Below are 26449 nucleotides of genomic sequence, written 5' to 3' on the forward strand. Positions count from 1 at the left end.
AGGTATAGGACGACTGCAGGGGCTGAGTTTATGGCTGTCGTCGCGCTCCCACCAGTGGTCAGAGACGACGGTATCCCTCCCATCAATCATCAACAGCGCTTGCTCTGGCTCTTCTGTCTCGGCAGAGGCAGCGCTAGCAGAAGCAACGGCCAGTACATCGGTAAAGGGAGAATGGCAGCACGAAGAAGGAAGCGTATTGCTTAATTTGAGTTGCAGCTGCTTGGCATCTTAAAAAAGTCCAGATCTCTGAACTTGAAGAGGTTACGTATGCACGCCATGGCGCAACTGAGGGTCGCCAAATATTTGGCAGCCCTGAAACGAGCTGTTTGTACCCGCCCTTGGGAGCAGTTATGCTTCACATACTTTTCTCCTCTGCTTTCAAAGGTCACATGAAAGCAGCAGTATTTCTGAAGAGGACGAGTGAAGGTGACTGCAGGGGAGAAAGGAGACCTTCAAACAACGGTGAGAGCTTTTACAGGTGAGCAGAAGCTCCTGCCCACTCCCATTTCTCCCGGAGCGGCCACCACCAACGCCCACGGCCCAGTGGCCGTAAGCATTTACTGCCCGGACAGAGCCGGAGAGGGACTGCTCCCACCTCCCCTTATTTCCTTAGCCTTTCCTCCTCCATTTATTTCCTTTGGGTTTTCCCCTTTGATTAAACTTCTGGCATGTAGGAATGTTTAATAATAAAACAGATAACTCATGGGAGATGATATTTATAAAATCTACTACTATTTTTTTTTCATTTTTCGTAAGACCTTGAGAGAAAATCTTGAACTACGTTCTTCCTTTCTTTTAAAAATAGAAGGAAAAAGCATAAGGAGCAGTTAACAAGTTTTCAAACCATCAATGTTTTATTTGGTTAGTTTATTAAACACCTTTAAGACAATTAATTTTGGTCTGTACCCTTCTATAAAATAATTCAAGTTCTGAACAAACCTCCAATACATAAAGCAAAGTTACTTTTACCATACGCAAATTTCAGATCAAAATACAACACTCTGTTTTCTTACATTTATAAAACCCGGTCAAATACAAACGACATTAAAAAAGATAAAACACTTTCACTGATCCTTGGTACAATATTACAGCACAATTTGCACAGTGGCAACTAAGTCCCCAAAGCACAAGTCAAATACTTTAAAAAGGGAACCTCCCTTTAGTCACCCAACATTATACTGAACACGTAAATGAAGCGAGTGCTACTTAATCCAGGAAAATTTTCGTGTCCCTTTTCATATTGTGTGAGAGCCACAAAGCAATTCTGCAAGGGAGGTTACTGGTAAGTAACCAAACAGCTTTCCTGCTTTGCTGTTACGATTTTATGTGCAACGACTCCATGAAAATAAATGGATGGAGGTGGACCAGACTCTGCACTGGGCAATTTATGGCAACTAAAGTAAACCAAGAAATGTGTATTTTTCTAATAACAGACCATAAAACTCCTTTAAAAAAAAAAAATCAATACCAAATTATCTGTGGGTACAATTGGAGTAACTGCCTTTTTCTTCACTTTCAAGACATCTAATGTAGACACAGAGTGTTTTCAATTGTTGAGAGTTTGTTCCATTGCAAAACCCAGTGTTTCAGCAATAGGTCAAAGTGCCATTAAAATTGCACATTTTTCTTCAATTATGAGAATACATGGTAGCATGCAATGTTTGTCTGTTACTACGCCTAAAAGCTTGCACTTACACTAACCTATGAACGATGTGGGATCTCTTAAGAAACAGAAACAAGAACAAAAATTAAAATACAAACATAAAATGATAAAACTGAAGTGTCAGTTGACAAACACTCCCAGGAAGGTTCTACTTAGCAAGCCTTACAATAACACCTCGAGAAGAGAAAGTAAAATCAGAGCAGTAACAGAAGGGTCTGATGTATCAAACTCAGGTTATACTTTGCATAGGCAGTCAAGGCAACTGCACTGCAGTGCAACTAAAGGGTATTTTTGCCTGCAGTTCTGCAACCCCCTTCTTTGTTTCCTCCCACCCCCAAACTACTAATGTTACTTACAATTCATTTGTAAGTTCAGTTACTATAGTCTCAGCTAATATGAAAATGTGTACATAATTAAATGGAAAAATGGATCTAACTTTCCTCTCCTCCCTCCCACAAACTCACATCATATCCGTTAGGATACCACCCACTTTCCAAAACTTTTCAGATCTGTTAACATTAGTATTAACCCGACACAATGAAGGAGAATCGCATACTGCACAAATGGTACATATTTTTAAAATGCTCAAATGTAAACAATATAGGATGGAAACAGTTTAAAAAAATCCCAGTGAGGTACAGCAAAAACTTAATTTGCTAATTTAGTCTTTTAAGTGCAATTGAAACACTGCGTACTGCCCTTCTCCAAAAAGATCTCTCCATAATTAAGCTACACTACTAGGCTTATTCCCTTAAAGCTACATACCCATGCTATAACTCATTATATTGACTTAATGCAAATATTTGTGGGGGAAAATTAATTTACAGGGTTAATTAAAATCTTTGTAGTATTCAAAAGGAATGATAGTAAAGGGATCAATCATGGAAAATGTGGTAATACACGTTTTTAAAAATATTTCCAATAATTCCAACACAAAACAGCAAGTATATTTTGAAAAATGCATAGAAACCCTGTCAATACAAAAATCCCCACTAAAATTACACAACTAAGCAATTTTAATCTAAATATTTTATGTGCTTTTCCTATAAAGGCCACTTTGACATACAAATACAAAAAAATTTACATTTTTTCCCCAAAATAAATTATTTGTTCCTCAATTAAAAATACTGAATATGGAAGCATAACAACCCTCTTGCATGCCAGCTGCTCATCTGCAGTGGCTACTTCCAAAGAAGAAAATCTCCAAATATTTTCAATTACGGAAAGAAATAAGAAACGCCTTCAGACTTTGTTCTGCCTAGCACTAGGAAAAAACCTGGGGTTAGGAATGGAATAGGCTGAACCCCTTACACTGTTTGTGCTGGGGAGGGAATCAATATTCACAGACATCTGCAGAGAGATTTTCTGTTTGTCTCTCATGTCATGCACAGAAATCCCTTTTTGAAATCAGAGAAAGAAATCAAGGTTAACCTGAATTAAAGAAAGACAAAATAGTAAACGGAGTTAGGAGGGAGAAACAGTATGAGGTACAATGTGGGTTAAGTAAATTACAAATATAGGCAAACTACTCAGAAGAATGCATGTAAAGGTGTGAAGACGTGATCAACTGGTAGAGAAGAGCTACTCACAGCATGTAGAGCAGGGGGAAAACAGTGTACTGGTTTTATTAGTATTTAATAGGGGGAAGAAGAGGAACACAAGGAACAAACTTCACTGGAAAAACGAAGCAACAGGAGAACAAAGAACCTTTACCAGCAGTCCTCACCACATGGGCATTTATCCCTGAATTGCCATGGAAGCAGCAAAATCAAACTCACATACACATACACAAGCACAAGCAGTGGAAATGAAAACTGACTTGGACTGGATTTGAGACGTCACAGGCATTCTTTACTGTAAGCACCAGACCCACAACTGAACAACACAGGAACATAAAAGCAAGACCTACATCTGCCTGGAGGGGCACAGCAAACCCAAAATGCCTGACATGCTCTAGAGCAAAGAGATGCAAACGTTGTGAGGTGGCCCCTAACTTACTCCAGCAGGTAAGCCACCCTGGTGGGTTTACAAGACAAGCTCCAATCGACAACAGTACGAGACTGACAGGAGGGATACACTTCGACAGCACGTCATTCAGAGTCAAAACACCTAATAAACTGACGGGTGAGGAGGGGGGGAAAGAGGAAAACAGCGAGGAAGAGTTGATTTGGATGCAAGATTCTTGGGCAGCCATTGCGTACAAGTTCTCCTAACCTTGGACCAAGGACTGGATTTGGAAGGACACAAGAGCTGTGCATCTTCTGTATCACAAGGAATTCAGCTCTTTAGTGCGTGATATTGCATAGTTTGATTGAGGCCAAAGAGCATTTGCATCTTATTTTTCCCTGTTTTTAACAGAAGTAACTCAACATACTCAGGTCAGAGCATTCCAGACTGGCCCCAAGCAACTCATGGATTTATTTCTAAAGCAACACTGGAAGATTTTTGGGGTGGGCACATAAGCAAATAAAAGCAAAAACTCCATTCCCACACAAAGCACAAGAAGACCCACAGAAAACATACGCACATAAAAAGCCTGTAACAGTAAACACATCTGTAAAACAGAAGTCAAAGCATGTCAGCTGGATGATGGGAATAAACCTTGCTGTCAAGCTGCATGCCAGCGATGGTAAACAAGGCCAGGTGAGTGTTTCTACCACACCACACTGACATATTTCTTGTAGGAAAAGTGGCAATATATTCTGAAAATAGCCTGGTAATTATCAGGATCTTAGATTTGACAGAATACTGAACCTTTACAAGAGTGGCAGCAATGCGGCATGATATTCCAACTCCCTCCTATTATCTGGCTTATGGAATACAGGTATCATAATTGGACTAATCAATGTAGTTATTTCATTCTCTTATACTAAAATAGAATATTTCTACAGTACAAAGTCAGACTAAGTATATTAGTCACCATTCATATAATATGTATTTCAATTCTTTAGCCCAATCCTACAAGAGTCATGGTACTCAATAAACATGGTTTACGGAGGGAAAACTCTGAAGGTAGAGCATCTAACCTGAAGAAATTTTGCTTTTTCCTTTTGAAGGCAAAATTAAAACAAATCTCAGCTTGTCAGGCTCCCACTTCAGATTATAAAATAGTAAGCATACAAACTGGGAAGCAGTTACACACTTCCGTTTTCTCAAAAAAAAAAAAAAAAAGTGGAGGGGAAAACCAGGTGGCTAGGAGCTCCCCAGTTATTTAGGCCAATACTTGCTGATCCTCCCTGCAGAAATAGTTCCAGAGCCTCCAATATTTTCAGATTTGGATACAACAAACGCAAAATATTAGATGTCCTATAACACTCAGCCCATAAACCTTTATATCTTACCCTTATGTAGGTAGGGGACAGGGCAGACTCATCCTCACCCATGCAGCCAGGGCGCAGCTGCAAGGCTCAGACTGTGTGCACAGGCCTGGCAACGAACAGTGCTGCTCTTCAGCCTTCCCTAAAATAAGAGGATCAAGGGTTTGCAAGCTCAGTAGGGCTCTCCGTGGTCCCTCATTTACTGGCTGTTTTTCAGACAGTGCTGCAGGTAACGCAGACGCTCCTGGTGAAGGCCACCAGCCCGTGGTTCCTGGACAACATCAGTCCGGACGAGTTAGGATGGTTCAGAGGGCAGCACCCAACACGTGAAGTAGGAGAATGACAAGGCAGCCTCTGGGCTCTTTTCAAAAGGCTAAAGGGCTCCTACATTCACAAGACAGAGAAATGCTACACCACTGGGACTGTGAAGGCTACAAAAAGGCAGTAACCTGATGTCTGGAGATGGGACAAGTTCAAACAGGAATGCCTTGATCCTTCCTGCTGCTTCAGACAGGACAGGAGTACGATTTTTTTCTGTCCTCCGCAGAACGGAAAACTTTTAGCAACGTTAAGTTACGAAATCCCTAAACTGAACCGATGATACAGGTGAAACAAAAATAAAGACAGCACAATAAGGATGACAACAAAGTTCCTACACAGGACTAAAATTTAGCTCTCTCCTCCACGGCTTGCACCTACGAGAGCCTTCTGCTCAGATCTACCGAGCTGACGACGTATCTCCAGCGACGGCAGCAGCTGGTACCTGCCCTCCTTCTACCTCCTGACCGCCCGCGGGACGGGGCGGCTAAACCCTCCGGGGTCAACAGACCTCGCCAGCCGCGCGCCTCTCTCCGAAACGAGGGCCGAACAGATGAGGTCCGAGGCAAAACCCATCCCCGGCCCAACGTCCAGGTGCTCCCACGGCCACGGAGGTCGGTGCGTCCCAGACACACAGGGAACAACACACAGCCAGGTCCCGGGACCGAGCCCAAGAAGATTAATATTGACGGAATAGCCACCACGATGCCAGTAGAAGGCTCTGGAATTAGCAGCTAATTGGTACAGTCTGCAGAGACGTGAATAGCTCCTTGTTCTATCCCTACTATTTGTGCATGGCCAGTAAAACGTTTGCTACATTTCATTCTAAGTTAATACCAGCTACTACTTAAAATTTTAGAGGAAAACATTCCCTGTGAAGCATTTCTTGGGTTTGCCTTTACAAAGAAAGAAAAAAGGCAGCTTTTTCCCATTACATTTTGTATTGTTAAGGCCTTTGACAGTTTGGAAGTTGTCTTTATGAAAAGGGATGTTTTTTAAAAAAAGGGCTGAATACTCAAAAAAAAAAACCCCAACAAACCAAAAACCCAACCAACCCCAAAACCCCAGAGAACAAACACAAGCTGATTATCAGCTTACATTGGTACTTTAAGAAGTCAAGCACAGTGCAAGGAATTCAAAAATATGTCAAAATAGCACCTTTAGAAACGGAAGAAAACACACTTTTTTTTTTAAATTCTTCAAGCTAAGCAAAACGCTGCATACTTGAAGATCCTAAAGAAACAGGCAAATACATAATCTCAGCTACAGAAGGTGGGTATTTATTTGGACAGCTTTTCCTCTGTAGGTAGTAAATGGGGAACTCCATGGAAAAAAAATCCAGATTAGACTTTACAGAAAAATCAGTGAATCTCTATATTGAGATAATGGATCAAGTTCACAGGCAAAACAGTGCAGAGTACAGGCAGAGAGAAAACTATCTGATCTGTCCTTAAAAGAGCAGAGACTTCTATTTTTTAAACAGATTTTTTCCTACTTAAAAATTGTCAGGACAGTCTTTCAACTGCTTCTCTCATTTACAAGTATAATAGTTACTTTCAAGTAATATAAATTTGTATTTACTTTTTACAGCAGATGCAGGTCAACCTCGGTCTTTTTGTACAGAAACATGCATTTAAAATGAAATTAAACTGTCCTTGGACAATGGCATCATTCTGCCCTGCTTCTTGTCTGCTTTTAGTTTTTTATTGAAGGACAAAATGCAATTTAAAAACAAAACAAAACAAAAAAATTGACAAAGTGCAAAGAAAAAAAAATGAGGTAGCTGGGAATGGGGGCTTTTCCCCACGGACAAGGTGGCAGACTTCCAGCCACAAGTAATGTGAATATACGGGAGTGGGCTACGCATGTTCTACCTACAGGATTGCTTACAGATGTTCAGGTGATCTCTAACCTGCCGACATTAGTTTTACAAGCTTGATGAAAAGTCGTTTCATCGTGTATTAAGCACTCTCCCCACATACACCGAGCGGAGTTAAAGGATGCAGAGACGCGCAAAAAGCCAGCATACAGAGAGATCAAGTTTGTTGTGGACATCCTCCCACCCACACGAGCTCTTCCTAGTGATCGTGGGCAAAAGCAATGCATTCAGAAGTAAACTTGGGGCAAGAGTGAAAGCAAAATCCTGTTAATAAGAGCAAAAGACAAAACAACTGAGACCAGAAAGCAGCATTATGCATGGGGTATGCCCAAGAATCTGTATCTGTTGGTTTGACAGGGCTTTGGGGGTCAATTCTCGACCAGCCACGGCCTTGAGTCCTCTCTGGCACTCGACATGTCTGCAGCTGCACAACGTCCCAGCCTTGTTCCCAAACACCGAGGGCAGCAAGGGGTGGCAGTTACATGAGCTCTGTGCCAAAAACAGCCTCTTGCCCCATCAGATACACACAGCAAGGCCATGTGCACTATAAGGAGAATCGTTTTACTTTTCCTCCCCCCTTAACACTGTAAAGCTACTTTCTAGGAGTCCACTGGAACATAGCTTGCTATTTACATCAATTAAACAAAGATACGATAGAATACTCACCATACATTGCAAAATACAGTCTCAGATCCTTAAATACAAAAAAGTTTCAATTACAAGAAGCAAATCATTAGGTTTTAGAAGTCAGGGAGAAAAAAAAAAAAAAAAAAAGCTTAAAATTGACTTAGCAGCTGCTTCCCCAAGCAAACAAAGCTAGAACAGATCCTGGTTTCTCTAAGGAATCCAGAACAGTCCTTTGGACTAGTTTAAGACTAGTTCTGAAAGAGTTTTTAAGTATTTCTTAGGAAGGTACTCCTTGGCTTCCCTTCAGAAAGAAACTTTAACAAGAGCTTTAAAGAACGTCAGCTCTGTTCAACTTGACCACTTTGCCAGATACCGCGGTGTACTGGTTTACTTATTCTAACTATTAAGCAGACTTTGCTTTTTAAGACCTAAAAATAGCGAAACAAGCAACAAGGACGATAATGCTTTCCTGCTATCATGTGTAAATTAATAAAACAGATGCTGCCTAGCCAAAGCTTTAGCATGCGAGATCATTGAGGTGAGAATCTCAAGAACAGCCAGGGATAAGGTTTTTGCAGCACACTGCCTATCGCATACTGAAATTTAGACTTTCCAAAATGGCTCTTGCTTTCATCAGGTGCAATATTGTTCCACAGGTTTTCTTCTATTGTGAAATTAGTGGAGGTGGCAGCATGCTAGCAGAATGCACAGAATTATACTTGTAAAAGCAGCCACCATACAGCCGGCTTAAGTGGTATCTTTCAGGCTCTCACTGGGTTTAGAACTACAGATGAAAGAAACTTGCCCTTGACAAAAACAGAGGATGTCTTAGCATTAACTGAAAATAAAGGAAAGAGGAAAGGCAAAGTAAAAAAAAAAGTCAAGGACATTAGGTGGTGATTCAAAAGCACCTAGTATTTAAAAAAAATAAAGTTACATTCTCATGTTTTATCAATAAAATAATGTTACTTACACTGAGGATGCTTCTTTCTATCCTATTACTGTAATCAGATCCATCAGCTTTTACAAGGGCTTAGTGTAGTCTCATTTCATTATGAAAATTCAAGGGCATAGGTAGGCAATGACATTGAGCACGTTCATTTACTGATGAGCTCTAGCAGGTGTTCATTATTCACATGAAACCCTGCAAAAATACTGGGCAACAAGATTTAGCCTTTTAAATTGAAAAGTTCCAATCTTCCAGCTTGCTTTTCAAGACATTTCAATAGATTACTTCAAGCAACCTTCAAATATTATTCTAAACAAATCCTTTATGTATTTTAATTATCTTTATAACTAATAAGCCGCTACCTAGAATAAGCCACTTTAAAAAATATCTTTAAGATTTTGTATCACCAACAAATTTACAACATAATCACCTGTTGGTAGCAGTTTATAGTTTAATTCTATTACCCTTAATCCTTTTTAGCAGGTGTTTATCTAGTTAGGCACTTCAACTGGTTTTAGTCTATTCTTTTAGCTTACCTATTAATCAAAAATTTAAGAGAATTTATTACTGGAGTAGAACAGCAGTTAGATTACAAAGTCACGCAGGGCATGGCTGATCAGAGATATCACCTTAATGCCTGGCTGCAAGCCTTCCTACAGTGAAAAATTCCCAGGAAAAAAAAACCCAAAACCGCAGGGATGCTGGAGAGCATGTGTGCAACCTATCAATAAATGTCAGAGCACACGGATGTGACCCCTACAGAAAATGAGTGGTGCTTCACCCAAATCTTACTGGCTTTACAGCAATACCTCCGAGCCAGCTTTTACTGGCTCACCTTCCCAGTCTTAAGTGATCAGACAGATCTCCTTACTTTTCTTTCACAAGTAGTGTGCCACGGAAACAGAGACCCTACTGACGCAGCTCTCAACTCCAATAACAAACAAGGAAGAGCAACAGAAAATGGCAAATGTCAAAAGGCTACAGCACTGACGACTGAAACGCAGGCCTGCACTTGTTCTGTAACAGTAAAAGGAAATACTCCAAGTTAAGATGGAAATAGCGGCTTCTAACTGCAAAACAAACATGTATATAATTAACGCCTCTCCCACCCACCTGAAGAAGCTGGTTTAAGTACTCCCAAGAGTTAAGAGAACACAAACCCCAAAACCTTGATGCTAACATTAGAGGCAGAAGGGATCCATACCCCAAATTAAATATAACTCCTTGGAAAGCATTGCTGTGAGTGGCACCAAAACATACCTTGGTTACAATCTTCAGTATGCCTGTGTCCCTGGGTATAGTCGCACCTCCTGAGACACAGCTTTCCTTCTGCAGGTAAGATTAATTCAAACAAATTGCACTTTATCTAAATATTTGTAATTTTAAATACTAAAACCTGTTGTCAGCTGCCATTTATTATATACTTGCATGGCACTAGTGCTCTAATAAAGAGCAAAGTGTCCATACGCATCACATGGAGTGATGTCTCAAGGCAGCTGTGAAGAGTAACACCAACCTGCAGAACAGTATTAAAAAAAAGTAAAGATTTACAGCGCTTTAAATAACATTCATTTAAAAAAAAAAAAGAAAAAAGAACCACTGCTCTTTTTTGGAACACAGTGAATTTTAAGCATCTCTGTATTTTAATAGAACAGTTGAATTATTGTTATATACAGAGGAAACCAAAAGTTTGGCACTTGTAACAACTTGCATTTGTTATTGCATCCTGCAGTTTGCATGGCACATGCGTGTCACCAAAACCCATGGAGGCTGTATGGCCACAGTATTTATGGAACCAACCAGAGAAACTGCAGTTCAAACAGGGAAAAATGCTCCCTAAACCCCTCACTTCTGTACTTGTGCATTTACCAAGTCATGCAGGCACGAGAAATATTGCAGAAAAGAAATTAAGCTGCCTGGTGTTTTCTGGAAGGGGAGTTTATAAAGCAAGCCAGGCGCTTCAGTAGTTTTGATGACAGAACTCCTATTTTCAGCAAGTACTCTGCTTCAGAAGGCAGGCTGTGTGACGTGCAAGTTTTGTGCAGTCAAAAGCAAAAGGGATACAGCCTGCCCACAGTTATTAGTGAGCTGATTTTGTAAATTTGCCTTTGATTTCAGATTCACTGCTATCCTTTTGTGTAATCTCCTATTAATTTGCCTTCAATTTAAAGATGAGGTACCCTCAAAGCTACGGAAAGTCACTCGACCAGGGGCAGCTGAGTTGGTACAGCATTTTCACAATAACTAAAATCTAAGGAATAGCTGATAAAATATTTGAGGACAGGCAGACCTTGCTGCGGTATAACAGAACAGAAGACTCCTCAGGATGCCTCTTTTTCAGGTTATAAAAACAGAAAGGATGAGAATTTGAAATCCACTGCTGACTCTTTAGGAACATGAGCATCTCACAAGGCCAGGTGTGTGCCTCCCTAAGAAACCCAAGAAATTTATTTTATGAGAGCAACAGCACTTTACACTTTTGGTTCTGTAATCACTCCTTCTGCTGTGCAGAGCAGCCACAAGACTACATGCATAAAACAGCACAGAGGACACTGTTGTGTGTTTATGGTATTATCTCTTTTTTCCCCACTTGTACACTCAAAGTTTTGATTCTACCCTTAAATTAGCGATTCCAGAATTTTTCCAAAAATAACCTGCGGCACACGGAAAAAGGAAGGGGAAACATTTTAGGGAAAAAGGGTGGCAAGAGGTGGAGTGAGAAGAGAAAAAAGCTACCGCTATTCCCACGTTCCACAGCCCCTACCCCATATTTGATGATTTTCCGATTACAATGGCTGGGGTTTGTCCAATTCTACAGCAGGGGGAAGGAAAGGACACAGAGGCCCAACCCAAGTCACTCAAGTCTGCATCGTGACCCAGCCAGTCCTCGTCTGGGATTGTGCTGAGCTTGACTCAAGATGCAACCAGCCAAGACCCGCACCCAAGGACCCAGCCCCGATCCGAGGTGGGGTGGGCACCAAGTCGGCGGCACTCTTCAGCAATACAGATGTTGGTCTCAAAACATCGGTATTTCAATGCTGTGATGAGCTCACAAACCCACCGAGGCACCCAGTTTGGTAAATCAGTAAGGAAGGTGCCTAAAAACCTGATGCCTGGAAGTCAGCAGACTGCACCTGTGGGGGAACTGGCTGAATTTGAGTGCCGATTCACGAGCTGGAAGGAATTAAGGCTACCGTGCCAAGCAAGGACAACTTAAAACAAGTTTCTAAACTGCCAAACCATCTACAACCCCTGGACTGCAAACTGAGAAAGTTCATGAGTTGCTTCCCACATGGTTCAGCCATCATATGCGGGACTACGCAGCCACCAGGAAAGCAGGGACAGCTGGGGTGGTGGCACGTACCAGTGAATCCAGTTCAATCTATAGCTGTTCACACCTTCCAACACGCTTAGGAAACCAGTGACCTCCCTCCACTTAGCACCTCTGGTATCAAAGCCTTCCTCCTCTACTGAAGTCGACCATCTCTTTCCCAAGAAAAGCCAGCGGTGAGCTGCCCCTCTCTCGTACACCATCACCTGTACAATCAGGCTCTCCCTGGGAGAAAGGAGAGACTTGGCTTCAAAGCCTTGCTCCAAACTGGGAGGCAATCAAACCTGGTTATTGCATGTCCCAAGAGATGCACTCGTCACCAGGCTTGCAGATCAGAACTAGACAGACAGACAGACAGACATAAGTCAGACCCTGAAAGATGCATCCTTTCCCTCCTACACACAAACAGAGGCTAGAACATCTTCTGGACTGGCCCCACAGACAACGCAGATGGGGAATGATCCCCACCCCCTTGAAGCAAGGCCAAGGAAGCCAGATTTGAGATCTTGGGAGTGCTTGAATCTTTGGCTTGAGCATTGACCCGAAACTCCAGAAGATGTCTCTAGAGACTGGGTCCCTGGCCGCCAACCACGCAGAAAGTGACAGGGGTACACGCATGCTAAGAAATCAAGTTTGTAACTGTTTCACGTGAAAAGGCTTAAACTTCTTGGTCAAATCTCACCGAGTGCATTCGCAACACACCCCAATTACCAGCAGATTTGTTTTATTTATTAAAAAAGAAAAAAGTAAGACTACCTACTGTTAATCCTACTTTAAGTGTAAACATTTGGTTCAGTAACTTTAACTGCGAAACACTGCTAGAGTACATATGATTTGGATTTTTATGTGCATTTATTACTTAGGTTTTCTGGATGCTGAATGCCCTCAAGTATACTGGGAAGCTACAGGGAGTCAAGAGATAGCAGCCTGCAATATTCTGAACAACATTTTCGAAAGTTTTCTAAGCCACTTAGAAAACTGAGCTCAAAAGTGAAATAGATACTTAGGAACATTCATCACTTTTGAACATGGGATCTTGGCACTTTGTCTAAGAAAAAAAATTGAACAATGTAAGATTTTCAAAAAAGGGAAGTTTTACAGATAAACTAACAGCACTTGATTTATTTCACAAGACAGCCAAGGATGGAAATAGTGGTTCACATTTCTGTAGTAAAGCATTATATATAAATTTAAAATCTAAAGACATATATATATATATACACACACACACCACGTTTACTGCAATGCATAAATATATAAATTTTTTAATATGCCAACTAATATAGGTCAGAAAATTGATGTATATAGTTCAAGTTTTGCAGCACTTCAGCATTGTAAAAAATAAAAAAATAAATAATGGTCAATGGATTGGCTGCTGCCCTTTTGTTTTTTTTTCCCCCACCCCTTTGCTCAGAATCAGAGTAATTCCAACCACACATCAGCGCTATGGAAGGACTGAGCACAAGTTAAGTTTCAGAATGTCTCTTCAAGGGATATTTAGTGAAATATAAATATTTTGTACTAGTTTGGGATTGTATTTCAGCATATCTAAGATGATTCAATAAAGATGACGAATGTTTACACTAACACAACCGAGGGCAGAGATTGGCTTGTCTGAGGTCCACAAAGTTGCAGAGTGGAAAGTATTGTATGTAGTTATAATACTGGTTATATAAAGTCTCTTTTTCTGAAGGGCAGGAGATCTTATTTCTATTTCCCTCTCTCTCATTTTATTACTTTTAAATAAATACAGGTTACATCCCACCCATCACAACAATAATGAAATCAAAAATTGAGGTAAAAGTGTTCTACCAGCTGATCTTGACTATGAACAAAAGTCAATTAAATATCGCTACTGATGTGAACAAGATTTAGTAAGAAATAAAATGCAAGATACTAAATTCTTCACTATAACCACACCATAAAACCCAGCTTTCAAAGTCAGACAGTAGTAAACAAGACTGTACCTTAGCACGGAAATCATTAGTAAACCAACTTTTGATCCCAATTTAAAGTCGCTGTATAAATTTTCCTTAACTCAGTCCAAAAATCATGTTTTCTGCAAAACAAATATATCCTTGTCATATTTCACCTTTGTTCTAACAGAGATAAAATTCACGTTTCTATAATCCTCAGTCTTAAAAACCATTTAGTTTGTAAGCGATCTGAAGTAAAAAGGAACACAATCTATTTTCTTTAATTTGTCAAGTTTTGTTGTCTTTTACCAAAAGCAGCAATCATCATTAACCGTTCCAAACACCGTTTCCCTTTTTACTTCAAGAAAAGCCACCAAAGCCCACACAGAAACGCACGCCACCCATCCGTACACCAGTTCATCAGGCTATTCAAATGACAGCATAGAAAAAACAGTTTACTTCTCTGTAGTATACTGTATCCATTTCAGATTAGTCCATTTTAAATATATTAAAAATATTTGTAAGAATGAAAACATTGCAAATGAATGAAAAACCATATGTACACACCTCCACCATTTTTAGGCACAGACCTTAACTTTTGAGGAAGGACTAGAAATAAAAGGTGCAACAACCAACATCTCCTATGGCATTACGGTCAAACAACAGTCTTTGCAGTGCACCAGGGAGGTTGGTTATCATATAGCTTCTGTGTATTATAGCTATCCAGTCCAAGATAGCACATTTGTTCTTACCAGTTCCCCTCACGGGAAACGCATCTTAAATCTTTTTTGCTTTTCAATAAACTTCACCAAAGGAATACCAATTCCCACCAGTTTCAGACACAAAATACCTCCTTCAATAATACGGTTTAAACTCCAAATGATTACGACTGAAGGTGTTTCCTTGATCCCCCCTTTTATTTTCCCCCCTCTCTTCTTTTTAATGTATACTTAAGTTATTTGTTCCCGAAACAAGAACTGAGACTCAAGCTTTTTAAGCATTTAAAACAAAAACAGTTACCATACCAAAGCACAGCATACAGTGTAAGTTTCAGCTGTAATTTCTCAGCTTTTCCTTTATATAGAGCTATATTATGGTGGACTGCGCAGAATTCTTCCAGTCTCCTCCACTGTCAGCATACGGATCACGGAGAAGGTACGCGAATGCGGAATAATCCTTGTTGAAGCTGCAGTCGAAAGAGCTTGCAGTTTGCGATCCGCAAAGCTGCACAGCCAGTACGGCGGAGGTCCGATGGAAATAGTGGTTTAGTGCGCTGCCAGGTTCCCGTGCTTCTTTTAAATTCTCTAACATAGTCATAATTTGTACCTGAATTCACACATTCACAAAAAAAGATAAAACGCTTAAAACATACTGTAGCTATCACCACATTTAACCTCTAATAGGGCAAATACGTGAACGAGAGCATGCACAGAAACACAAATCAATTTCTGGAGGTATAGTTGAAACTGTTGTCAAACGGAGGCTACTATGACATTTCTTATCTACTTAAACCCGCCACATTTGGAATTTTGCTCTTTTATATTTTGTAAAAGCCCTGTTGCACACTCATATATATACCTATGGCCATGAAAGCATGCAGTCTTCCAAATGTTTTTTACAGTCTGTGGCCAGATGCTAAAAGCTGAGTATTGAATATGTTTGTTAGCACACATTTATTTGGTTGGGGTTTAGAGCCAAGAGCCACTATCACATCCATATGAACCACTAGACAATGTCCCCAAAATGCAGAACCACCTGCCTACTGCTGCAAAGATGGGAGAAACAACCTCAGGCACCAACATTTTTTCTTACGTTCAGACAAACGCAGTAACATACTCTTAAGTCTTGATCTCTTCTGACCTTCAAACTGCTAATCAACCAAATGCTTGTAGCACTGAATTTGTTTCTTTGAAGAGCTCCAATGTACAAAACCAACCTGTACATTTCTGTAAGTCCAGCATAATTCCCATGAAGCCAACAGTAAATTAACAGAACACAGTCCCAGTCTATTTAAAAAAATTCAGTCTCATTAGTGCCACTTATTTAAAAGACTGGAAGAAGATAAGCAACAGGAGGTTAATTAGTTCTATTTCTGACCTGTATCGAGGTCTCCAATCACATATATGCTGGCTCCAATGGGCACAGCTCCATACACGAAGGAAGAACTAGTTGGGATACATAGGTTCTGGTCATTTAGATAAATCCACCTGTAAAAATAATAATTAAAAAAAAATGGTATGCAATTCTTATTGAGCACATTAAAAGAATTCCAGGTTCTTTTTCCAACCACCATCTTTGGCTCCAAAGCAGAGTGTACAAGTCAATTTGTTATGTAAAAACTGTTGGGAACATTGTCTAGCTCAGGACAGGTTTGGCTTTTCCTAGCCAGGAAAAGCAATTGGTACTGCTCTTTGGGAAGCTTGGGATACTTTATCCTGAAGTTACTTTATTTCAGAATTGTTCCAGTCATCTGTGTAATCTATCCTCTTGCAGCCACCCAGTGTGACCTTCTGGAAGAGAGCAGGCATGTAAGAGAGCCTCTTCTGCAACAGCTATGCCAGTCAATTTTCCCTACAGAGAAAATTTTAGGCAGCTTTGTCTTAAAATCAGTAGAGTCATAAAAGTATGTAAGTCTTAATAGTCTGTGCTAGGGGAAATAACAAATTGCTATATAGTGAGGCCTCGTTATTAAGCAGTGTCTTCCCCCATATAATTCCCTAACTTCTTTAATTGCACTTTATCTGCAGCAAGAAATCCCCAGTCCAGTAAGAAGAATGCAGCACTTGGTAATGCTTAACCTTAAACAAGGGATAGAAGACTGGAAATCAAAATGGTAAGGGATTTGGGGAAAGAAATGTCCATTACCTCAATTGAAACAGACCTTCCCGGTCATGTATCAGGCTCTTTTCAATCACGTTCTAGCTCCCACTATAATCTTACAAGTTCCCTATGTTCACTTTAAGCATATTCTCATTTCAACACTACATCAGCCTGATCGTTCTACCAAGTGAAAAGTAGTTTTCCACGTTGAAGCCTTTGGAAACCAGGTAAGTACGTACTCATTACCCACGTGGGACGCTGGCTTATAAAGATGTCCCATTTATCTAGAGTTGTCAGCATCCTCTCTATGGTTCTGAAACAAATTTCTACAAAATGCTGCTGCACTTCTGCAGATGCTGTCGCAGTTACTGTTTATAGACCCTGAAGACATACAAATCAATGCTATTTTAGGCGACTGCTCCTAGATCTTTTATTAAATAAAATAAATTAAATAAAATTTACAGAGAACTGGAAAGTTTGAAAAACCTTTGAAAAGCATCCCATGTATTTTCACGGCCATACCTGGTTAATTTGATGGAAAAAGTTGAGAAATATCCTTGCGGATACTGCTGACCTTTGAAAATTCTGCATTATCTTGACTCATGATTCATAAGTAAGCCTCTCTTCTGGCACTGAAGGAGAGGCTGCTACGTATCAATTATCTTGGAGAGAGAGATCAATTTTTAAAGGCCAAACGAAAGGACTAGCTGTCCATTATTTTGTCTTTGCTATACACTGAAGGATTAAGATTCTGGAGAAAGCAAGGGTATAGTTTGTAGCTGTCACAGAGGACAACAGATGAACTGAGAACAGAGAAAAGGATAAGTCGTCTACACTGATTCAAAAACTGTTACAGAGCAAAACACCTTGCACTATATTTCATTTGCTTCTTTTCCTTCCTGTGGAAAGAGGGCACAGTCAGTATTTTCACTGCTTTCTACCACCAAGTTACCTAGAATTATGAAAACTGAATAAGTGGCAGAGAAATGCAGGAGGAAGACTGCAATTTTTTTTTTTTTTAAAATAGTAAATACAGGATCATGTTAAGGAAGGACAAAAACCAATTAAATGGGTTTAGTCTAGCTACTCATCAAGTTTGGGCTTGGAAAATATGTGAACTTCAGGGGTTTATCTGCACTACATACTCAGGGTTTCAGAGCTGAAATAAAAAAAAACAAACCCACAACAGTGTGAGGCCCAAGCATTTTCCTACTGCACACCACAAAAGGACTAATATTAAAGTATCTGTAGTTGCTTGTGAAAATTCATTCTTAACCTTTCTCAACGCATATACTTTAAAAACAGGCACAACTTTTCAGGAATGCTTACAGCAGCTTTAGCAGTTAAAACTAGGAAGGAACAAAGACAGGAAGGGCAAGGGGTCACATTTCATCAGAATTTGACTAAGCTCCAGCTTTATGTGGGTTGTGCCTGCTGTTTGAACAGTATGGAAAAAACACAATGACAAAAAATTCACCATCTTTCAATTTGAAAACACTCCTTGGAACATAACTCTTGCGTACTTCCCTGGGATGGCTCTACTCAAACCGAATCCGAGAGTAGCAGGGGGAAAGGCATGTACCTCTGTAACCAGAGACAGAGGTGATGGCTCTGAAACAGAAATATGCTTCCACTCAAATTAAAAAAAGAGGAAGGAATCCTGGGGTTTTTTCAGTCTTAAAGTGATATAAACAAAATAATCCATCCACACCGCTGTAATTAACAAGCAGGATGGTAACTTTTACTTCCAAGAGGGAAGTAAATAAAGATGCAATACAGAAACAACATATTCCAGACACAACATGTCACTTCAAGCTCACACTAGCTGTGAAAGGAAGCCTACAACTGAATCCAAATTTTCTCTGTGCTATCAGTCAGCCAGTTAGTTTTCTCATTACATTTGCATAAGCACTTTCTTTTAATGAAATTCCTGCACACTGAATGGGACAATCTTCCTAATTACACATACTATGTTACAAGATTATTTAGTTTACTATTTACACACTGCTGAAAGCATTTCCTTATTTTTACAATGTTCCAGTAGCAAAAAGAATATTTTAAAGTTTTTACCAAGTATTGCTTCTGAACAAGTATCTCTCACTTTTATCCTCCTCAATACCTGTGAATTTTGATAACGCTTTTGAACCAGGAGCTCATGAAAAGAAGGAAGAAAGCCTACCCCAGGAGGCAGGAGTGGCTATACACAAGGACAGAGCTCCACCAGCAGCTCTTGCAAAGAAACCTAAAGTAATCTGTGCTTTATTAAATATTTCCAAATAGCCACACTGAAAAGAAAAAAAACCACACTGTGTACAGACATCATCCAATTCTCCACACACCTACATGATGCAAAAATGCATATTATAAATTATGAACCCTGGTAGAAGGAAAGACTGACCCATGAAGGTCTTTACTACATAGTTAAGATTTCCTGCTTTTTATGGAGTAGACCAACACTGGATTATTGAGCGAGGATACCCTTACACCTCCCATCTCCCACTTTCACATTTTTTCAAGTCTATTTTTAGCTTGATTGATATTTTAAAAACAGGATGTACACACAGCTCAATCTATAGCCTTTGGGAAAAAAAAACCTACATCCTGAAAAAACCTGCAGTCTGACACGCGTATTTTCTATCCTCAGTTCACTTAAATTCACTCATACACATGAATCTAAAGACAGGCTGACAAAACATTTATTAATTGAAAAATCTGTTACAGAAGTACTTCAAATATGAGAATTATTTTCTACATTATCCTGTCCACATTTCATGTGTATGCTAGTATTCTGTCTCACTTCATTTATTTTATTACTTGTTTATACAGTATAGATTAACAGGAGTCTCAATGTTTACTTTTTTGCTAGTGTGAAGATCTCAGCATATCCCTAGTCTTTAGAAAAGTCTGCGTCATGGTTAAGAATAACAATTTTGAAAGACTCTGCACTGCGAGTTATTCTGGAGTAAGTTACTGTCAAAGTAAGCAATATTAAACAAGTTAAGCTTCAGTCCTTTAATCCAAGTCAAGCCAGAATTATGCCAGTTTGTATACTGATTGTAAGTACATACTTAGACATACACATGAAGTAAAACCCGTAACTCAGATCCTCATGGACTCTGGATGCCTAGGATGATGCTAGACCCTGTATACTCAGGTAATGAGAGCTGAGGCATATATGAAAAATGATGCAGATCACACACGCGTGCATTGCTACACATCACTCTAGACCAACAATATCTGATGGCTGAACTCACAGTACAAAAAATTCTTTCCATTCAAAAAGAAAGTGAACATGACGGAGTTCTGCACTTACTTAAAAACAGCTGGAAAAGTCTGTAGCTCATTATGAAGTATGCAATACCAATACATAACTATTAAAAAAACAGTATGAATTTTGGTTTGAGACTGCTAGAATTTATACGCTGTGCTTTTGACCCACTACTGCTAAATGATCTTGCAAACATATTCCTCCTTTCCACAAACCTCCCTTAACCCAACACTTCTGGACTTCTGTCAATAATATACACATACGCTATCAATGTGATATTTTAGCTTTCTCAGTTCCAGTATTATTCCTTCACTGTAACTACAAAGAGAATATGCACTGTGGAGTCTGAAGGTGCTTATATCTACCCTTCATGATGACTTTTTGAAGCTGTTGGTTTGAAGGGGACTAATTACCTTTATTTGTCTCAGAAACTATTGCTGAGGAAATAAATGTACTTTTCAATGTTAAATTAATCACCTTGTAGCAAATGCATATTGTTTTAGATGAAGAATCAGTCTTTGTATATATGACATAAACTATGCAGTAAGGAACTGAGAGAGATATTGTCCACCTGTAGTAAAATCTGTAGCATCACTTACACTTTACTCTCGAGTACTGATGCACAGCAGAGCATATGATACCCAGTGCAAGTGGAATTGCTTAACTAATCAAACACACACATTGGTATTTAGCATAAGGTTTTCCACAGACTTAAGAGAAGCATATTATTTAAGCTTTCATCCTTCACTCAAAATAAAGTGATTTAGATTTGTTTTCCGCTATTTCTGAATCAGCCCAGGAAATAATACCCTTATGTTTTCCAGAGAGTCAACTTGCCTTCATTTGGTATTCATTTGATATTTGTGAAACACTATTATAATGAAATTACAATAATTTTCCACATTCAATCCTACATCAAAGAAGAGTACCAGACAACAAAGTATTTTGTCTCGGTATTCGGCAGGCAGAAATATTTACTAACTGCATTTTGAAGGGAAGTCCCTTTATGGCTATTTTCTCTCTTTTCCACATACGTACAACTGCTCAAGTCTCACAGCCACTGCCACAGCCACCCCGAAAGCCATCCATCCCGTGCAGCACTCTGAGGGTACCGAAATTCGGGGTAACTCTGAGACCCCACGAGCTGGAGTGCCACAACATAATAACGCAGTAACACTGCACCCTCTCCTGGCCAGTAACACCCCTTCTGCCTCCTCGGGCTGGAACTGGGGGGACCTTCCCAAACGGAGAGCAGAGGCACAAACCCCAGCTAGCAGCACTAGAAGCAGAAGTGGCCATCTTCCCGGTCTTCGCTGGCCCTCCATTTCCAAAGGAAAACACGCAGCCTGTGAACCGCCTGCAGTGCAAGCACAAATTTATGCTGAGTTGAATTTCTAAGCTCAAATTCTGCGCAGTGGCAGAGCAGAAAGGCAAAGTCCGAGTATCTCAGCAGCCCTTAAAGCACGCCTCCTCCAGCGACTCGAGACTCGGATGAGTTGCTGCTGCCTCACCTTCTTCTGTGCCAGCACAGCCCTCGTGTCACGAGCACAGCACGCGGGGTGCTAGAACGAGACCTGAAGCAACTGGATTTTTATTACAGTTTTACTTGAATCCTGTAACACCTCTGGGATGCCACCAAGCAAAGACACAAATACACCCATTAGAAATACTGCCAGGCAGGCGGCTGTGCTGCAGTCAGCAGGTGGCACCAAGGACTCACCTGCAGCACCTAGTCCGGAACCTCCGAAATTTTTCAAACTCCACTTTATGAAACCTCAATCGGTATCAACCAGTGAAACAGGTTTACAGTGGCTGGTGAGGAATCACAAGCTACTATATACCACCTTTTGAAGAACAGAATCAGCCTGTAAATATTTCAGGCAAATAACTAAACATAGCAAGTAGGAGATAAAGGTGCACTTCCAGAATTCTTTCCTTTTCAAAGGCCTTTTGCCAAAAAGTTAATCAGCTTCTAGCATTTCCCCACACTCCCATTGGGCTAGAAAATGCTAGAGAGCATCAGCAGCAATAGCCTTTCTCATCTGTCTGCTTCCTATAATCACTCTGAAGAATGCTTTTTCTCCAGTTTCATTTGATTACAGCTAGTTTAGACATCACTTTGAACAACACAGAAGACCTATTCATACAGAAATTAAAGTCTCTTTACATCCACATCTTGCAAGAAAATTATATAATGAACTTACATCTACTATTCCATTTTTGTGTGCTTTTATACAGGTCACAGTTATAAATCAGTCTTGATCTTGTAATACAGACATGTTAATCTCCTCCACTGTCAACAAGCCTTGAAACATCTGACCACAAAGTCTTCTTTTCAATTTAGTTTATAAAAAAGAGAATAATCCAATTTATAGTTATTTCCAAGGAAAAAAACACTGGAGGAAACAAAGCTTGTCAGTTATGACGGGAGAATAAGGTGACTATACACAAAATTCTGTCTAACGTAACATTTTGAATAGTTACCACATGTAGTAAGGCGGATTCCAATACCACAGCCAAGAGATAACAAATGAAGTCATTAGAAGCAGATTCAAAACAAACAAAAGATTAGTCATGCACAGTGTGTCTGTGGAATGTTACACATCCATAGTGTCTTTCCTATGGCAAAAGCCTACATGGGTTCAAAAAGCAATCAGCTACAAACGCTTGGAACAAAAATGCATGAAATCTCTTATCTCTAGCTTAGGAATTCCCTAAGCTGCAAATCCCTGGAGATAGGACTGGATCATGGAGAAGTAAGTATCCGTGTACACAGTTACACTCCTCCATTAGCACTCACAAGGAGCCTAGGGCATGAATCCGGGTGGGAGGCAGCAGACCCCAGCACTTGGGGAAACCGCAGAGTGCAGGGGAAGAACCAGGCAAACATGACCAAGGTGCTTCTCCTGTTCAGGGGCACTCAAGACTGACATAGTGGCCCAGGTCTTTAGGCTTGGTATCTTAGAGGGACAAGCCACTGAAGCAGATGGACCTTCAGTAACAGCCATACTGGATCGTAAAAGGTAAAATGAGCAACACAGATGCATGGCACAGATCTAATATGCTTTGAAGTGCTGGAGCAAGGGCAGGGGAACAGACAGGCAAGTGTGTAAGATATGTGTTTTCTATGTATATAGCTGCAGCTAGTTACCTTTTAAACTCATCATGATAAAATTCAGATTTGCACGTCACCATCTCACTGGCTTGACTGTCATCACGACTCCTGACCCCGCCAAATACATAAAGTTCAGAGGCAACTCCACAGGCCACTGCCCCAAATCTAAGAATCCAAATAAGAAAAAAATAAATAAATGCAACATACCAAAACCATTTCACATATCCTTCTGAACTTTCTCCATTTTTTACAATTATTTTTATTTATATACACACATATGTTCAACAAGGTAAGATGAGTCATGAACATGAATTGTAAGCACTTAATTCAGACCATGTAAAAGAACAAAACAGCAAAGTATCTCTGGTCAAAATCTGAAGTTCCAATTGAACTACAATTTCTGGTTTTCATTTTGCATCAGGGTAGTATTAATTGTAACATGAGGAGTGCATTTCTACAAAATCCATATTTATTGCTCGGATGCTTATCTTTACTCAGCCACATGTTAACTACAGGCCACCACAATTCAAAAAGACACATGGTGAAATTTGTAGGGCCTCTGACAGCCATCTTCAGGGATCCATCAAAGAAAGGACAACTTCCTCTCATCAGAATGTTGAAGGTGGCTGTACACAGCAACGTAGTTCCCCCCTTCCATTTTCACTCACCTTCTCTCTTTCAAAGGACAGATTGCTGTCCACTGCTGAGTCCTAGGGTCATAACACTCAACAGATTCAAAGAGTTTTCCATAGGAGCCTCCACCCATTGCATAGATTTTCTTCTTCATAGCTGCATAGCAGCCAATCTTGTGGAAAAAGAAAAAGTACATCTAAAATTACACACAAATGCACAGTATTGAGAGCTCAAAACTAACTATATACACAAACACGTATGTATTTGGGTTGCCTGTACAACCTGTCAAACAATGCCATGCATAAAAGTTCTCAGCCACAGTTTTGTTTTGGTATATAAATAAAGCAGCTGCTCTCCCTCATTTCATTTTGTGACTGTTTCTTACAGCGTCTACTTGAAGCAAAAGGTTGGGAAAAAAAAATATATATGTTGGCATTAACTATTTAACAATAAGTAATGCAATAACATATGATGTAGTTCTTACCTTTCTAACCATGGTCAAGTCTGGCTGCTTGGTCCAGGTCCGGCTATAAATATCATAGCTTTCCATAGAGATTAGCTCCCTTTCACCGTCCTCACCTCCCAGAATGTATAGAATTCCATCAATCTCTACCACACCAAAATTATGTCGTGCCTAAGGAGTATCAATGAAGACAACATTGTAAAACATAACTGCCACTGTGAATAAATCAGTACAATCTTTTTTTTCAGCATATGTCTGCAATTGGTATCATGCCTGTTTTCTGTTTTGATTTTTTTGTAAATGGTGAAGTCCTAAACTCCAGAATAAGATTATTAATTCATTCAACTAAACAAAACAAAGGGTATTCAAAGAAGACAGAGCAATGAAAGCCAAAGAGACTGCACAGAAATCTAAGAACAGAGCTTGGCTGTATTTTGGTTTGCATAGTAGTACTCTCCATGATGAAGCTGTTGCTTTCAGGTCTCTACAGCAGCAAAACTCAGACCCATTACCTGTGATAAAGGCAGCTCTTCTGTTTTTATGTAGGAGCACAGCTACCCTCAGTCTCACAGTCAACAGGAAACATAATGTATCGTAAAGTCTTACGCATAGTAAGCAGGAAACTTAACGCACCGTAACTACAAATGTGGCCAAAAGTACAGCCTTTGCCAGCCAGAGACTGTAATGAGGAAAATCCTGTGGCAAACAATTTCTTAGTAAACAACCTACGCTGATTTAAGAAGATAAAAACACAGGTGTATTAAGGATATATGTTTACAAATAATAAACTGTTACTTTTTGATGGAATGCAAATATGAAGGAAGCATTAACTCAAACCAAACCTAAATGTGTCTGTGCAAGCCAAGTTCTGTATGTTGGCCCGTCCTCTGTCCATCTTTTCTGCACAGTCCGATCCCTTTGTCCATTTAAGAGTTCTCTTGTTTTAGAAGGCCAGTATACGCAGAACACTAGGTATACTTTATGACTGATTCACTAGGAAATTCCTGAAATTTTGTAGTTCATCTTTACAGCTAGTTCTTCACTAATTGTTTAGTTTTTCCAGATCCAGCAGTCAGTATCAGACCACAAGTATAACAACAGGATATAAACAGAAGTCAGTCTGTAGCGTGACTTTGAATGTGTAAGATGCAAGTGACTGGAGATTCAGAATAAAATTTTGCAGGAGAAATGGAACATTTTGCCAAAGTCAAAACTCAAATCCCAACAGTTAGATAGTGATCTTGCCTCATTCATTGGTGGTAAGGAACTCCATGAATTGGTATCTGGATCATATTTCTCTCCAGAGCTTAGCGTTCCCTTGTTTTCATCCTGACCACCAAGCACAAATAAAAATCCTTCTGTAAAACAAAATGTAACATGATCTTAAAAACAGGACTCACACCTGTACACTGAGCAAGACAATGTGACTGGTGAGCTGTGTCCTAGAACTCACTAAGAGCTTCAGACCAGTCACAGGTCAAACTCTGGATTGGAGAAGGTAAAGCACATACTTATATCTGGACTCAAGTCTACCCCTGCAGATACTCTTCAACATATTCAGTGATGCAGCAACTAGAATTTACTTAAAACATGAAATATTCCTGGAGAGACAGATGTAGCAGATTCCCACAAAATGTTGTGGGAATAGTGATTTTAAGACACTCAGATGACAGGGATTTTCACAGAATCAAGTAATGTTTTGGGCAGACAAAGGGGAAGCATGAAATAACCCCAGTGCAGTCAATCTTAAAGAAAAAATATTATAATAAAGCTGTATCTCAGTTTTTGAGGCACTGGTAAGTTTTCATAATATTGACTTTACAAATACAAAGTTCCCCTTTACCTGCTGACAATACTCCATGATTGATCCTTGGAATACTCATAGGAGCAAGTTCAATCCAGAGCTGTCTATTGGGATCATAAAGAGGACACATACACCGCATCACTGAGGTTGGTTTCCGTGATCTGAACACAGGGTGGGGAGGGAACAAACAAAAACAGAGAGACAAGACAGAGTTTTACAAGTTCACTGTTAACAACTCGTGTCCGAAGCTTGCTTATTCATGTTTTAATATATATTCATAAAGTGTGGTATTTCCCTGGTAAGGAGAAGACCCCCAAACCAAACGTGTGTAAATTGAGTTTTGTAC

The 26449-nt window shown here is 39.9% G+C and overlaps 1 protein-coding gene across 3 annotated transcripts in view; it reads right to left on the minus strand.

Moving 5' to 3' along the window:
- Nucleotides 1–831: 831 nt before the first annotated feature.
- GAN (gigaxonin) overlaps nt 832–26449 on the minus strand; it is a 42343-nt gene continuing 16725 nt past the window's right edge. For 2 of the 3 annotated variants that reach the window (XM_069793378.1, XM_069793380.1), the window contains exons 5-11: nt 26143–26264; nt 25545–25657; nt 24321–24470; nt 23872–24008; nt 23240–23368; nt 16098–16207; nt 832–15326 (exon numbers count right to left, since the gene is read on the minus strand). In XM_069793378.1, coding sequence (XP_069649479.1) covers nt 15145–15326; nt 16098–16207; nt 23240–23368; nt 23872–24008; nt 24321–24470; nt 25545–25657; nt 26143–26264 — 943 coding nt within the window. In that variant the 3' untranslated portion in view covers nt 832–15144. Of the gene's footprint in view, nt 15327–16097; nt 16208–19582; nt 21663–23239; nt 23369–23871; nt 24009–24320; nt 24471–25544; nt 25658–26142; nt 26265–26449 lie in introns of those variants that run through there. The other variant, XM_069793379.1, reaches the window with a different exon arrangement.

Source organism: Haliaeetus albicilla, chromosome 10 (genome assembly GCF_947461875.1).
Source record: "Haliaeetus albicilla chromosome 10, bHalAlb1.1, whole genome shotgun sequence".
In the NCBI taxonomy this organism is placed as follows: Eukaryota; Metazoa; Chordata; class Aves; order Accipitriformes; family Accipitridae; genus Haliaeetus; species Haliaeetus albicilla.